The sequence below is a fragment of the Dromaius novaehollandiae genome, chromosome 3 (genome assembly GCF_036370855.1).
Source record: "Dromaius novaehollandiae isolate bDroNov1 chromosome 3, bDroNov1.hap1, whole genome shotgun sequence".
In the NCBI taxonomy this organism is placed as follows: domain Eukaryota; kingdom Metazoa; phylum Chordata; class Aves; order Casuariiformes; family Dromaiidae; genus Dromaius; species Dromaius novaehollandiae.
Window position 1 is genome coordinate 44,459,575 of NC_088100.1, and position 15,719 is coordinate 44,475,293.

General features: G+C 36.0%; 1 protein-coding gene across 4 annotated transcripts in view; it reads left to right on the top strand.

Annotated features, from left to right (window-relative positions):
* The window catches only part of KLHL32 (kelch like family member 32), a 127,061-nt gene that overhangs the window by 20,020 nt on the left and 91,322 nt on the right, over positions 1 to 15,719 (top strand). For all 4 annotated transcript variants that reach the window (XM_064508799.1, XM_064508801.1, XM_064508800.1 and 1 more), the window contains exons 2-3: positions 7,636 to 7,724; positions 10,112 to 10,292. In XM_064508799.1, coding sequence (XP_064364869.1) covers positions 7,702 to 7,724; positions 10,112 to 10,292 — 204 coding nt within the window. In that variant the 5' untranslated portion in view covers positions 7,636 to 7,701. The remainder of the gene's footprint in view (positions 1 to 7,635; positions 7,725 to 10,111; positions 10,293 to 15,719) is intronic.

Sequence of the window (15,719 nt, forward strand, 5' to 3'; positions counted from 1 at the left end):
CAGGAGGGAGGGCTCCTTGAAGTATTCTGAAGTGACTCCTGAATGTATAAATTATCTTGAAGTATAGTTCTGCCACCCTGTGGCTAGTGAAGGTCATTCTAAGAAGGTGCATGTTTACTTAGTAACATCTGCTAGTACTTACAGTCTTCTTTTAAACTTAATGAACGCTCTTTTGTGAAAAAGTTGAAGGAGTATTGTAAGCCCCATAGAAAAGTCTCAGCTCTCTATGCATTTATTGAAATACATAAATATATTCACTGGAAATGCTGTAGGTTAATAAATCTTCTCATGATGACATATTATTTCAGATGACCACTTACGTATCTGCATACTTGGTTACACAAGGTTGACTGCTAACCAACAATCATTTATTCTTTACTTAGCACGTTAATCTGGTTTCAAGCGGAAAGTGTAATTATTTTTACTTTAGGTATAAAACGTAAAAGTTCACGTAAACTAATTGCCAAGAGTCTGGACAATCTACAATACTGTATACCCCTGTCTGATGTAAATATATGAAAATTTAAATAGTTTCAAAAGCCTACTCATATTTTTGACTCTTACTACTCTAAGAAAGAATGATTGCTGTACTCAAAACATCTTGATGTTATGGTTAAAAATCAAGGTTCGTTTGTGGCACTGAAGAAGTTGACAGCATGTCAGAACACATCTCATTCTTGTGTGTCTAATTCTGTGTTGGTTTCTCTAGTTATTAGGAGAAATAATTATGCTCTCTACAGTTAAGTTTCAGTTACTCTGTTATAAATCATTCTGACCTCCATTTGGAGAAATCTTCCACATTTTGCAAAAAGTTATCAAATATCCCAGAAGGAAAGCGCTTGATTTGGAGAAGAGGATTTTTTGTGTCCAATGAAACTTACTACAAATGAAAAATGAATTACAAACTACTTAAAAGTCCTCCTGTCTTTTCTTGAGCTTTATGGGAAAGATACTGAAAGCATACTTGGCAAAGTAGCTGAAGGGTTAGGATTGTGCCAGCAGCAGTGTGCATTAAAACTAAAAATGCCAGAAAGCTTGCATCCTGACCTTTTGTAATGACTGTGGACACGATGTCTGGTTTAGATATTTCACTTTGAAAGTGCTTTGCATATTTGTTGCCTGGCCTTCAGAAGGGTGAGAAATTAAATTATAGTATTGTTCTCCCAACCATGACACGTGGGCCAGCTGTATGTAAGGAATGGCTTTCTCCTTTTGCCAGGTGACATAATTGGTACTGTAGTTTAAATGATAGCAGCAATAGCGAATGGCTCTGAAAAATTAAGTTGATAGTGCACAAAAGTGTGGTTATTACAGTTGTATACAATAGATCTTTTATTTTTAAAAATAAAAATGTTTCAAAGAGGCGTGTATATTGTTTAACAAGTGAGTTCTTGAAAGTCAGCAAATTCTGAGTGTGTGGTTTCCAGTGGAACTGCAGTTCTCTTTCCTTGTTCATGTGCAATAAGATGCTGTGTTAAGTCACACGATTGCATACGGTTTTATCAACAGAACACCACAACCTCCTGCTTAAATGGTAGAGCATATGAAATATGCCTCAAGTTGACCCAGATGACCAACAACTTTGCACTCCTTTGTATCTTCAGGAAAAAGAAAATATTCTGAATATTGATGTATGTAGGGAAAATACATGTACGAATATAGATATAAAATTATGGTTCTGCTCATACATCCTTTACCCTTGTAGTTTATCTTAATGGTTTTTAAAGTCAGGTGGTACTTTGGTAGTGATGGACAATAAACGTCACGTTTCTAATTGACTGTAGTTGATAATCTGCAGGTAAGCGATGACCTGTCCAGTCTGACAAGAGAATAGTTTGTAACTAATCAGATGTGTAACACGTCGATTTTATTTTATTTTATTTTATTACTGTGTTTTTATTTTAGTATTGCTTTTTCTGAATGTTTTCTTGCTTGTTTTATGCCTGGCTCCTGTTTTTCCAAGCAAATTGTTGCTGCCCCCCCTTCTCCTTTGGCATACAGTTTTCTTTAAATCTTGAAGATTTTTTTTTTCTTTTTTTCCAATATTATGAATGCTTTTTCTTGGAAATCACCATATGTAGACACTAAATTATAGGTGAAGGTTCTTGAGAAACTTGTAGCTGAGCTTGAGTTTCCCTGTCAACTTCAGGCAGTTGCAGAGTTTTCATCACAGTCATGACATTCTTGGAAATTTCTTTATGCAATTAAAGACTAATCTTTAGAGTCTCAAAGACATTAGAGGAAAAAGGGGCAAAGCCCAGGTGTCACCTGGGAAAGGGGGGAAAGTACGTTAACATACCGAGAAGAGTGAGTCTGCAATCAAACTTTTTTTTAACTTGTCAATATTATTCTTTCCACAAAGTAATTTAGCAGGGCTCTGATAAGGATTAGAAAATAGTGCTGTGCTGCCTTGCCTGTGAACAGTAAGCATAGATAGTTTTGTTTCTGAAGAGACTCAACAGTTTTTATTGTGGGAGACAGTTAAGTTTGGCTTGAAAGACTGGTTTATTCCAACTTATCGAAAGCCAGAATACTTTAAAGACAAAACCAGCAACTCAATGAATGAGGATCTAAACTAGGACAGAAAATTGCTATGGATATATTTTAAATTTCTTATTCTGAGCCCATGGCAGGCTCTTTCAGGACATGCTGTGAACTCATTCTGTGAGGAACTGTGTGTAGTGTATTTCTGATGGCTTTTTAAATGCTTCATTTTCTTTTTAAATAAAGGCTTTAAGACCACATGAAGGCCAAATTTAAATAATCTATTTGAAGTTAGTAAGGGGAAAATAGCATTTCATGGAGTCTGAATGCTTTATCTTCATGATACACCTAGTTCAAAATTTTGCTGTTCTACAGGAAAGAGCTTCTGCTCCCTGTGGTTCATTTCATACCTAGTGTATATTATTATTATTTTACTGTTTTCTAACTTAAAGTAAAAAGCGTGCTTTGAGTGGAATTGTTTTTTAAAACTTAAAAAGCACATTTTAAAAAGGAATGACTCCAAGGGAAGAAAGATAACTAATTTTTCTTGCATTTTTTTCCCCCAGCTCATTTTTAGTTTCCCACATGAGAGTTAGAGGATGAGACTTACTGTTTTTAAAATTGTGACAGTCTGGTGTTTAGAAAAAATGATTTTGATTTATAAAACAGAGACGCCACTTCGTTAATAGAAGATGCAAAATCTATTTTGAATTCTTTGTTTATTCAGCATCTACAGTCTTGATAACTAAATTATGTGTATGTGAATTTTAATAAGTTTCTATCTAATTTAGTTTGAAGTATTGCAAATTTAAGAAAAGTAATGTTCATTCACCATTTTCTAACATAATTTAAGAGGCAGAATTAAGAATCTTCATAAATATATCTAAATGAAATACTTGCAAACTGGAAAGATGGATTATCTGTACTCATTTAAGAAAAAAAATCACATTTAGTGGGAAGCTTTACAAATTGGTATTTTTGTTATTGGGCATTGACAAGTGAGCCTCAACTCCTGTTTAGGGAGATAATCACATTTCATATGTCTATTTTTAGTTAAAACCTTGGCTTAAATCTTTGGGTTTTTGCTAACTAGTTTGAATGATTTTAAAACTGATCATTGAAAGGCAGTGTTCTTTTAGATAATGTGGAAATTTAAAAATGCCTTGCTTTCTCAATCCAAAGTAAAAATTGAAGGAGGAAAAATTAGAGGGCTTTTTGCACACTGGAGGAGTTTATAGCAAGAATAATACTTTGCTGCAATAGCTTTCAGCCAAATTTAATGGTAAATATAAGATCAGCAACCTTATTTGTGATTAACTGGATGGAAGTCTCCTTAATTGGCACTTGTGCAAAGGCCTCCAGCTTCACAGTTCTCAAACTTTCTTGCCTTGTCCTTTTATTAGGAGATGAAGAACCTGTATTTTTCCAGAAAGGGAAGCAGATCTTCCTGTCACTATGTGAGCTGGCCAGAAGCAGTAGGGGCTGCCTCGGGGGAGCGAAGCAATAGCTGCTTCATTCCTCTCTGAGGTGCTCCAAAGGGTTCTCAGCAGTTTGCTCCGCTACCTTCCTCCTAGTGCGGATTGTTAAAGCGCAGGTGTGCAGCATCTGCTCCCAGTGAAGACTTGTGTATGATCCCTGGGGATCTCAGCAACCACAAGGATATTTTGCTCAAATTTTATGTTGTGTCCTCTTACTGTTATTTCTTTAGGGAAAACAAACATCAGTTCCTGTGCAGGTTTCAAACCTGCCTTTGAAAGGACCTCTGACACCGGCCTTGTTTGCAGAAGAAAATCCATTCTGGCTTCAAAAGTGCCCTTTTTTGTACATCCTGAAAATTGTATTAGGCTGAACTCTGAAAAGTTGTCATATTTTTGATTTCCTCAAAATGCTGTTTGTCAGTTTTTCGAAGTTTTGGGAATGTGCAGATTGCTTTAATGACAGATTCCCAGCTTGCCCACAGCAGTGTAGTACCTTGTACAGAACTGCCAAGACAGCTTAGAGGGCAATAAAGAGCTTGGAGGAAGGAGCAGCCCAGTGCAGGTGGGAGAGAGTCCTTCCCTGTAAATGCTGAAGCCCACAAAAGATACAGCTTCATTAAAAGGGAGTTTTCTGACTTACAGGTAGGCAGCAGTCCCCTTTCTTCAGCCACCTCTGAATGAAAAGTCCCTAAACACATACTGGCTTTTTTCTTTTTCCCTTCCTCCACCTGAGCAGGATAGCTGTCTCATTCAGAGCACATGGTGAATGCACAGTGTGTAAAACTAGTATACAGGAGTTGCACCCTTTATTTCCTAGCTTAAGTGTTTGAATGCACAACCTAAGTAGTTGTTCTTTGCTCTGTTTCATTGAACCTCCGTGCAAATGGTTTTGCTGACACAATGCAGGGAGGGCATGGAAGGAATGAGCATCTGGGGGGGGGAATAATTCAATAACTGCTGCTTAAAATGTAATTACGTTAGTAGAGAGAGAGAGAGCGCGCACTCATTTTTTTGTCAGATGCTATTTAATTTTTGTAATAACACATTTAAAATCTGGATTTTCAAATGACTTATTTTCTGTTGATAAGTGAGAAATGAGTGCTTACATCATATGCCATAAATGAGATCACATTAAAACATTGTAATTCAGTTATTTACATAAAGCAAACATGGAAAAATTACTGATGAACCTTCCCATGTTATATTTATTTCATATAAGCTTGAATTATATTGAAAAAATTTGTGTGTTTTCAGGCATTATTAGTAGACTGTGGTTTCTGTTATGGATATGTAATTTATGCTTTTGTAAGACAAATCTGAAAGGCAGAATTTACGCACAAAATTAATTATGCGGTGATCTGAACTGTGGCTTAAATGCCTCTGTAATATTGGTTATGTGATCTGAAAAAAGCTTATTATTAATTGGTGGGAAAAATAATGAATTTTGCATCATGAAAATTATTTTCAACGGTAAACCAGACTACACGAGAGTTTTGTTTTGATTTTCACCTCCTTCCCCCCCAGTGCTTTAATCCAGGCCATATTCTGTCATGTAGTTTTGAAATTTGATCAGAAGTACTTTCCTGTATTTCATTTCCCTCGTTGATTAAAAAAAAAAAAAATTATGACAGTCCCAAGTGTAACTGAAATTCTCTCATTCCAGTTGTGTTGGATGCCTTCTGTGTAAAGCTTGAACGTGCTATTGATTCCTCAAGATTAAAGTGATTTAAACAAATGGAAGTTTTTTCTGAGGCGGATGCATGTATTCCAGCAATAAACACTTGCTGGAAATAAATTGCTTTGTTTAGTATTTCTAAAAACAATTTTATAGTCAATTAAATTAAGGAAGGAAATAGTACTTAAATGAACAAATAGTGTTTTTTTAAAAAAAAAAACAAAAAACCCGCAAACCCTTGGACAAATAACTTTTGAGCTGTGCTGCTAAGTTAGATAACAGTATTTTAGAGAAGAAGCACAGCCTGACAATATACTATGGATGCAGTAACGTGGCCTATTGCTTTGTGATTTCCTGAGCATCAAACTATTTTTGCTCTGCTGCTTCATAATGCTAAGAGGAAGAATATATAAAAAGACTGACATTTCATGAGGCTGCCGCAGAACATTGTTTTGTTAAATTGGACATTTCCATTTGCATGTGATTTCTTTTGACTTGCTTATCTTTGAAATTCCTAGATATATAGTGCTTTCCAGGAAAACTACAGGTCTTTGCTCCCCTCCTCCCCCTGCTTCCCAGTCTATAGTTAAGCTTTTTCAATGCTTACTACATCATTGTTGGGGTTTTGTTTGCAAACTGTAACTTTTTTGCACTTTTTTTGGATACAAATGTATTAATGAAGCAATTGAAAATCTAGTTAAATTGAAATATAATAGGAACAGCAGTTAGTAGTCTTCCTCATAGACTTGTAAGTATCAGATGTCTCACAGGAATAATATGCAAAAACTTTTAATGGAAAACATAGAGTGCATCTCAAACCTAAGATCTAGTTAATGTTCGCTGCTTGGCCTGTATTTTTTCCTGTTAATGTCTGACATAATGGAATAGGTCACTAGAACAGAAGGATTTAGGTGGAATTACAGTTTTCCATTTAAACCAAGATATGCAGATTTCCTTGATGATGTTAGAAGCCACTGATAGCACCTGGAATGGGGTTAATTACTTTAACAGTACTTTTACTAGTTACTTATACTAGTATACTTTTACTTGTTACTTTAATCTGGAAGCAGAAGGAAAGCTTGTATTAGAGGTAACTGCTTTTACAGGGGCCCACACAGCAGCCAGCAGAGATGGAAAAGTTCTCTCTCTGCTTAGGTACTGGGAGATCACTGTGTGATATCTGTAATAGTTTGACAACTTTTGGAAATAATTCTGTTAAAGCATCCTTTTTGTTGCAAAAGCTGCCTTCAGTAGCCATTACTTAGGCAGTGTAGATTCATTGATACAATGATTTTAATATTTTACCTTAAAAAAAATCCTATAGAGTTAACAGATCTGATCATACTGTTTTTATTTGCTGAAAGGTTTGTTTATACTCAGGTTGACAGTGGTATTTGGTCAAAGCACTGGTTTGTAAATCAAGGATATTGTTAGGGAGAAGAGGGAGCTTTGTTTTGAAATATATGGTAATCCTTGTTTTCAATTGTGTTTTTAGGAAAAAATAATATAGTCAAAGCATGAGTTTAGGTGCATGGCAAACCTCTTGGAGCCCAGAAAGGCCTGTGAGCTGACACTGTAAGAGATGTAACATCGTATAGCTGTATTATTCAGGGAAGTAAGCAAATATGAACAGATACCTCTGGCCTGCTCTTCACATTGGTTTGATGGGAAGATATTTCCCTCACTGCTCTTCCACCCTGTTTAGGTAGTATGTATCCTTAAGTTTGTAGAAAAGAGAGGTACCTCAAGGGGAATAGGTGCAGGAAGTTCGAATGGTGGGATGTGATCTCCTATAAAAGACTAGAGGAAAGGCCACTTTCAGGCTACAATCAGTCTAGCCAATATAGATCAGCTGAATGTGAAACTTTGTTCTGTCTTCAGAAACAGATGAACTGGAAAAAGTTGCTCTTGAATTACACCCCCTGAAAGTATTGATCTTTAAGGCTGAGGTTGCGTATGCCTTGAATTTTAATGTGCCTCTCCTTTCTGTCTCTCTAGCTGGAATGCTTGCTGCTTTCTCTACAGGATTATAAGCTTTGATATCCAGAAGAGCAAAACTGAAAGATGCCATCTGAGAGGTGTCTTAGGTATGGTACTCTATAGCATGCAGAATGTCATTCACATTGAGCATGATGTTTACCAATGCATCAGTTAGCAGATACTAAAAATGTGAAACTAGTAATTTCGTTCATTAGATATTCATATTAGTTGGTACGTTTCTGTGCTATAACCTGCAAGAGATTACTTTCTTTTCGCCATTCATCTCCAGCAAAGGAAAGTATGCCTGGGACACCTGTGATCGATTTAGGTCTCCCAATCCCTTCATATGTCATCTTGTTTATGCCCTTGTCTATACTTGGCATTTTGATTGTGGAAGCAATTGGCATTTTACAATCGTGCAACTGGTGCCTAGTGATCATTTTTGATGTGTAGAGTGTTCCAATATTCAGGACATCCAGTATTCTTTCCTGTTCTGTGAAATGGTTTCTAAGCATTCTCTCCAAACTCATCTTTCAGCTTTACAGAATCTCCCATTCTTTCTCTTTCCTTCTTACGGGGTCTTAATCACCTGTATGTAGTTGCTAGTCTAGCCCTTTTCCTTTATTTGTATTGTCCATTGCCTCGGCAGAGAAATTGGTATTTATAACTTAATTAATTTCTGGGAGCACTTTCATGCAAAACACTGAGCAAAACTTACTCATCCAGTTGCTTTTCTGCAAAACCTTCCACTAATCTGATATGCTTGTAGTTTGTCTGTTTTACAGAGTAGTTAACACTCACGAGCTGATCTGGGAGCCTGAAGATCTAGATAATATTACTGGGATAAAATGTCATTCCACTTCAGTCCTCTTTTCCCAGCCATGTTCTTGCACCTGAAGACAGTCAGGAATTCCTTGTATTTTGTAGCTGTTGAGCACTGACAGTTTAGGGACAAAATAGCCAAGTAATGTTTGATAAATCGGTGCTTTCTCATTCATAAAATCTGCTTAAACTGCCTTGTATGGGTGTACGTTCTACATATGTTGTTATGACAGTTGATTTTTTTTTCACTTTGGTCATTGAATTGAAAAAAGGGTTTCGAAAACGAAAAATCTGAAATTGAAAAACTTAAGCTGAATTTAGAAGTAGTGGTTTTATTTTATTTTCATCAAAATTACTGTTCTGCCTTGTCCCTGCAGTCTGTTTTCTATTGAATGAAATAGTCATTTGACACAATATGAGATGTTTTTATCTCTGGATGACTGCAACAAAAGCAAGAGGAATGAAGGGCTTGATTCAGCACTAAGAGAGAGGCTAGTAAAAATGTGTATAAAGAGAAACCAGGTTTAAATATAGTTAGATTATTGTACTTGCACAGTTAATCGTCCAGTTTTGTTATATTCTCAGTTTCCTTAGAAGCCCCCTCTGTTGCTCCAGTTAATAAAGGAGGAGAAACTTCAGGGTTTATTTTGCAGTTCTCCTCATGGAAAACTGTGATCAGTATCTGTTGTCAGTAATAAAACTGACAGTTAACCTTTGATTTCAGATTCTTTATTGTGGGTGATGAGGAAGGCTGCAGAAAAAATACAATTTTATTAGTTTTATTTTTATTTTTTAATACAGCAAGTTGAACCTGTGGCATTGCCTGCCTAAAATAATACAACTTGGTTTGATCTAGTCAATTTGTTGTAGAAATTAGCAAAGGGAAATAATTGTTAGAAATAACTCCCTTGTACTTTAAAAGACTACATTTCCTAATAATTGTCAATTAAAATGAGTGGGATTCCACAAACTGAACAACTAGGAAAAAATGGTTTTGGTTTCTTCTTTTGCAAGTGTGGATTATGTCCATGTGTGAAGCCAAAAGCAATTAAAGAGGGGGTAGAATGCAGATATAATAGTTTTTCCTCTGTAACTCCACTTTGGATATCCTCTGTTCAGAAGTGATGTCTTGGTCTTGGCTTTTGGAAAAAATCAGGTAAGAGAATGACAAATGGTGTGCAAGGATCAAACTTAAATAGGCCACCTAAGACTAAAGGTCATCTTTTTTAGTAGGACTAGTTACCTATGTATATATTCCTTTTCACTAATGAATCAATTTTAGCCACTTAGAGTTGTTTTTCTGTTGTCCCATTGAGAAACTTAAAGACTTTAGGCTTTATTCTTCTCTCATTAAACACTAATATGAGTCTGAATTAATCCTACAGAGTCCAGTTGACTTCCGGTGCAGTAAATGAAAATCAGAACAGCTGAGGTTTTTAAATTTGAGTATGCAATCGGTTTTCATAATACTTTGTTACACCAAGCTTTTCTTGTGTTTATACACCATATGTAAGTTTTTGTCTGAGAGAGTTTGTGACTCTTTCTTGTCCAGAATTGCTGTACAGTGTTGTCTTGCAAAAAGCTCTTACATTCTGCTGATAAAATCTACTTTGTTTCTACAGTTGTTGATAAAATCTTTCGCCTTTCCCCCCCCACCCCTTTCCATTTTCAGTGTTCAGGAAATGTTGACAGGTCAGAGGCTTTGTCAGTCCAGCTCTCATAACAATGCTGTCCTGGCAGCCCTGAACCAACAAAGAAGCGACGGCATACTTTGTGATATCACCCTTATTGCTGAAGAGCAGAAATTCCATGCACATAAAGCAGTCCTTGCAGCCTGTAGTGACTACTTCCGAGTAAGTCCAAAGACTTTTTGTTTTCTTATACTGACATTAAAAATGAGCCCAAAGGTAAGGGAGAAATAGTTGTAGATTTTGTACTGAGGAAGCTTTAAATCTGAGCCTGGGGAAATTTCGGGATTATTGCACATAGTGCAATAGGAAAGAAATGCAAGTAGAAATATTAAGAACTTTTTTTTATTCTTATTTATGATTTAGTCATGGTTTTTTTTTCTTTTACAATGGAGAAAGGCAGTGCACATCTTTCTTTGAATTTTATACCCCAGTCAAGTCTGAAAAAGGAAGGTTATTTTCCAGACCTCAAGCATTGGGCCACTTGTGATTACTGTGTGGGAAGATGGGGAGAGGAAATTTAAATATTAATAAAGTTTATATAGGCTTGAGAGTGGACTTCTGTGGGGATGGCAATAGCTTCTCACAAAGAAGAGGCCGCAGTAAGTTTTGAGCATAGAAGGCTTTTTTTCAGATGCAAATGGTTCTGAACTGTAAAGGTTAAAATATTCCCTGGGAAATCTGACTAAATCAGATACTCAGCATGGAAAACTTGCATCCAAATGATAAAATTGAAGTAACTGAAAAATGGAGTTTTCTAGTAAGAAGAACATTCTTTGTAATAAACAGTGCTACCAACCTTCATTATAGTGTATGTGTTCAAAATGCTGAACTCTGTAGTAAGTCTAAAGTAAGTTTATTTAATATTTTGCCTACACCATAATTGTAATGGTAAACCTCTTTATAGTGAGCTCTTTGTTCTGTTAGAATAGTAATGCAATTTATGGCAACCATACTGTATCCTTAATTTCTCTTTCTGTCATGCGCTCTCTTATTGTTCGAATTGAGATTTAGGTTATTCTGTATATTTAAGACATACTGTTGACTTGATGTTATTTTCACTGTGATGACTTTGAGGAAATTGATTGCTCGTTTTTTGAGCTTATCTGCATACTCCTGTGTTATGTTACTGTACACTTTGTACTGCTATAGCTGTTAATATTGTTTTATCATGGTGCCCCAGCCTGCTGTAACACATTGTTTCTTTCCTCTGTTCCTCTTCTTTCCCCTAGTGCACAGAGAAGGAGGGATTTTGAAGCTCTGTAGCTGTAGCTAGTGGTACATATACTTGCTTATGTTAGGTATCCTACAGGGCTGCTGTTCTTTATTTTAGCATTTGATTCCTCCACACTTGTGATGTGCATTCCTTCCAGAGCTCATTATATCTAATGCATAGAAACATCACAGAGTGGGCAGCCGTACTGTTTGTTCCAGCAGGGTGGCAGGAACAGCTCCTGCCTTGGTCACTTATTGACTGACCTTGATATTTGGGGCACTGTGACTCACCATATTATCACTGTTTTTTCCAGTTGAGTTACTTAGTATTTGCTGAATGGTTATTGCAAATTGAAGTTTTACTGCCCTATAGGAAAGAAAAAAGTTTTACAATAGGTCAAATTACTAATTGTAAAACAAATTATTTATACTGAAAAATATTGAGAGAATGATTTATGCAGCATTTAATAATTTGATCTGCCTCGAAATAGTTATAATTTGGTAGGACGCATTCTTCAGACTTCAAGTATCTGCTAAAAATATGAACTCTTGCTTTCTAAAATCAACGGAAAAATTTCTATTATTAATGGACAAAAGCTTTGTTAGAAAATTGTGCAGTGAGATTTATTTTCTGTAAGAAGATGGCAAAGAAGTAGCTACTCACGATGTTCCTGATTCTGATCATTAAAAAAGGCAAATGTTGATTTAAAAGTAATGATGTTTGTATTTAAACTGAGATTATTATTTTTTTTATATCTGGGTGAATCTTGCCCAATTTGAGCTACTTGAGAGTTAGTTTTTTAAGACTTTAGAATGACACCAAAGCTTCATTCAGAGTGAGTAAAGAGAAACAGGCACCTCCAGAGAATGATAAAGGAGAATAGAAGATTTATTTAAGGATGAAATAAATCGCCATTTGGAGGTGCTAGTTCTCTCTCCACTGCTCATAAAGACTAGACTTACGTGCTTCCAAGTTAGTTGTTAAAATTGCACGAGATGATTTCAACCATTAGTTTTCCCTGGGTTTTCTTGGAGGAATTCTTGGAAAAACCTTGCAAATCTTTCAGCCTTGCCATGAGAAACTAACCCTTTATTTTTGTGGGATTTTTTTCCTGTAGGCACAGGACTGCAGGCAGTGGGTGTCTAAAAGCTTCAGGTGTTGGGGTTATCTTGAATAAAATTTTGAGATGACCATACTGCAAAAGTGCAACACGAAGAGCTTGCCTTACCTAACTTCTGGTTTCCATGGCTCATAGACCTGATTAAAACACCAGTCTACCTTCCGCCCCATCTGAAGGGGCTGCCATCTGGTCCTCATGATCTCAAGATTACCGAAGAAATTAGAGTTCTTCACAGGGCTCTATCAGCATGTATCAGCATGAATTTTTATCTTTTTTCCAACATTTATAAAAACAGCTTGTACGAGATATTGGATGCTTGCTCTCTGCAGAGCCCTTTTTTGGTTTTCTGCACATTCTGTGTCTACACTGGCTTAGATGTAGCTACTGCTGAAATTCTTTTCTTGAAGAGATAAGAAGTCAGTTTAAATATGTCAATTTTACAATATCAATTTCTGATAGTATTTTTTAAAAAGTTAGTCCTTGTGACTCCTGATATGATATGCTGTAATTATCATAGTAGTTATTGGGAACTTCTCCAGTTTTGCAAATGTTGATGAACTGATGGCTGTTCTTGATGATTTTGTAGTCTTTTGTGAATTGATTCCTGATGCTGCTTTTAAATTTCTGTTAAATTTCTAGTGACAGTGAATTAACTGTCTTTATTACTTGAAAGCTAATTCATTGCTGAGCAGCATGTTTTCTTCAAATTGCCACTTTTCTCTTCATTTTACTCCTAAGAAAAATGTGCTAACATTTTAGAAGGATGACTCAGTGAAGGCCATGTTACAGACTGTGCTGCAGGTGTTGGAGCCATTGTATGTGGAAGAGAGGGGAAGGTCAAACTTAGGTTGCCTCATTATCAGTTTTTCTTGGAGGTATAGTCTGGTGATCTAATCTTCATTTGCTTTTGTAAGACAAGACAGATGCCTGGGCTGTGCTTCAGCAAATACCTGAATACTGGGCTTTGGCCAGCCTTCCAGGGTAATGGTGGGCCATTTCTTCTGCCAGTTGCTGTAACTAGTCCTGCAGTTCCACCTGTGCTGCAACTTCGGCATACCTGAGCATAGCATCTGACTTGGGAGTTTGTTATATTTGTACATAATTATGTTGTGCTTTTTTTCTTTACCTAAAACAAAGAAACAAAAAAACTTGGGGAAATAGCATACAAATACTACAGTAAAAATAGTGTTAAATTGCAAGATTAGGCACTTGAAAATTAGGATTTTCAAATTGTTTTCTGTATAGTATCTCCTGAAGAACCTCTTCTTTCATAGTGAATTGGGGAATACAGCAGCCACCTTCACACCCTAAGAGACTCATGTAAAGAATAGTAATTAGGTATATTTTTATGAATTCTTTTCTAAGCAGCAAACAGCATTTTAGGCAAACTGTCTGCATGACATGCTGTAATTTGCTGTTTGTCTCAGTCTGTTGCAGTGAGACAAGAAGATGAGCTAGTGCTCATATGTGCATTGTGATAGCTCTAGCAAGCTACGTGATTTCCCATTAAAAGATGCTTTATTATTTATTTATTTTTAACCTCTGGGAGCGAAATGAAATGTTACTGCATGACTTCATTAGTAGGCATTTATAGTGTTGGCAGGTGATTATATAACCTCAAGATTTTCTTGTACAAAATGCATCAGTGTTCCAATCTGAACAACTCCTTTTCCCTCCTTATTTTTTTATTTCAGTGGGTTTTTAGTCAGAGGACTTGATTTTTCTCAGAATGATGTAGATTTTTCATGTAATCCGGATGATCAGGATTATGTGAATTAACTAGATTGGATTTTAAAATGTCAGTAATATTCTGCTTTTTCCACTGTGAGCACGTTCAGTTCTTAAAAGACGTTATTCTCTGAAGTGAACCTAATGGATATGAATATTCTGTACAGACCTTGCACTTGTAACTGTCACAGCTGATTCTTTAGCAGCTTATTTTCAGTCTTTCAGCCCTATATGTTTCCTCCCTGTCAGCAGATAATTTCTTTGTGTATACTCAACATAGCTGATTGTTCATATTTGCTATTTATGTTTCTTGATAAGGTTAGAGAAATAACTTGTGTATAAATTTCTGAGGTATGAAAGATCGTAGGATGAAAATAGCTTTCAAGGTCTTGTTATACATATCTTTTCTCTGTCTTGCTGGGTTTCAGTTTTTCTTTTAGAAAATACGTACGTTGAAATCTTGCCTTGCAAGAGTAAATTTTCTTTCTGTGCAGTGATTGCCTATAGGACTTGCCCAATACCACATTCATCAAGGTTATTATGAAAGATATGGGTGATCTTTTCCTAAAGAGGCGTTCCTTGAGCTGTGGCTCCAACTCTCACTAGGACTACGTAACTAGATAGATAAAGGTGTTCTAATTTTGTGTTCTATAAAATAGCTTGCAGAAATTGAAATACTTTAATATATATTCTTGTAGCTCTCTGCAATTTTTCTAAGTAAAAACAGTCCTCTAAATCTTAAATCTCATTCTGATACTATTGACTAAATTTTGGCACAATGTAGTATTGTATTTTTTGGGGGTATGTTCTCATGAAACGTTGTGATATATATAGAGGAGGATAACTAAAATTAGGAGTGAGAGAAGGGATTAAACAAAAAAGGAAAAGCAGTAAGAATCTAGCACAAAACATGCCAATTTTTCTACAGGAAAGCCAAACACAAATGCTAAATGAACATATGTATTCTTTAATGTGAGTAACATTGATTTAGGTAGTATAGCTGCTTGTGTAAATGAAGATGCAGTTACGATTTCATGTAAATTTTGCATGAATCATAAAGAAAAGGGCCTCCCCGAGACTTCTTCCTGGCTTAGCAGTAGCCAGAACTGACACGAGTATAAAGAAAACAGAATCATCTACTTCTTTTGCAGTGTAATGTAATTTTATTTTTCAGTGCTTTACCATTTATGTGCACATACCAAGTGAACAATATTTTCCATGTTGTGGTAACCTGGAAGTGCTGCTTTTCAGAAATTCTTTTTCCAGATAATTTTTTAAGATGTTCGCTCTTTCCATTGGAGGAAAGCTCATTGGACCAAATAACCTCTATTGTTTTTGTTGTATCTGGTATTTGCTGAGTGTTACATACCAACACAGGCCTCCTTACTCTCAGCTACCTGTGTAGGCTGGGAAATGTTTCTTCTTCTTCTATGTCTAAATTTTCCTGGGATCAGATTCATTCTATTTTCTCAGTTGAAAACTATGATACATTTGAGAAATGAAACTATTTCAGCCATCTGAACTGACA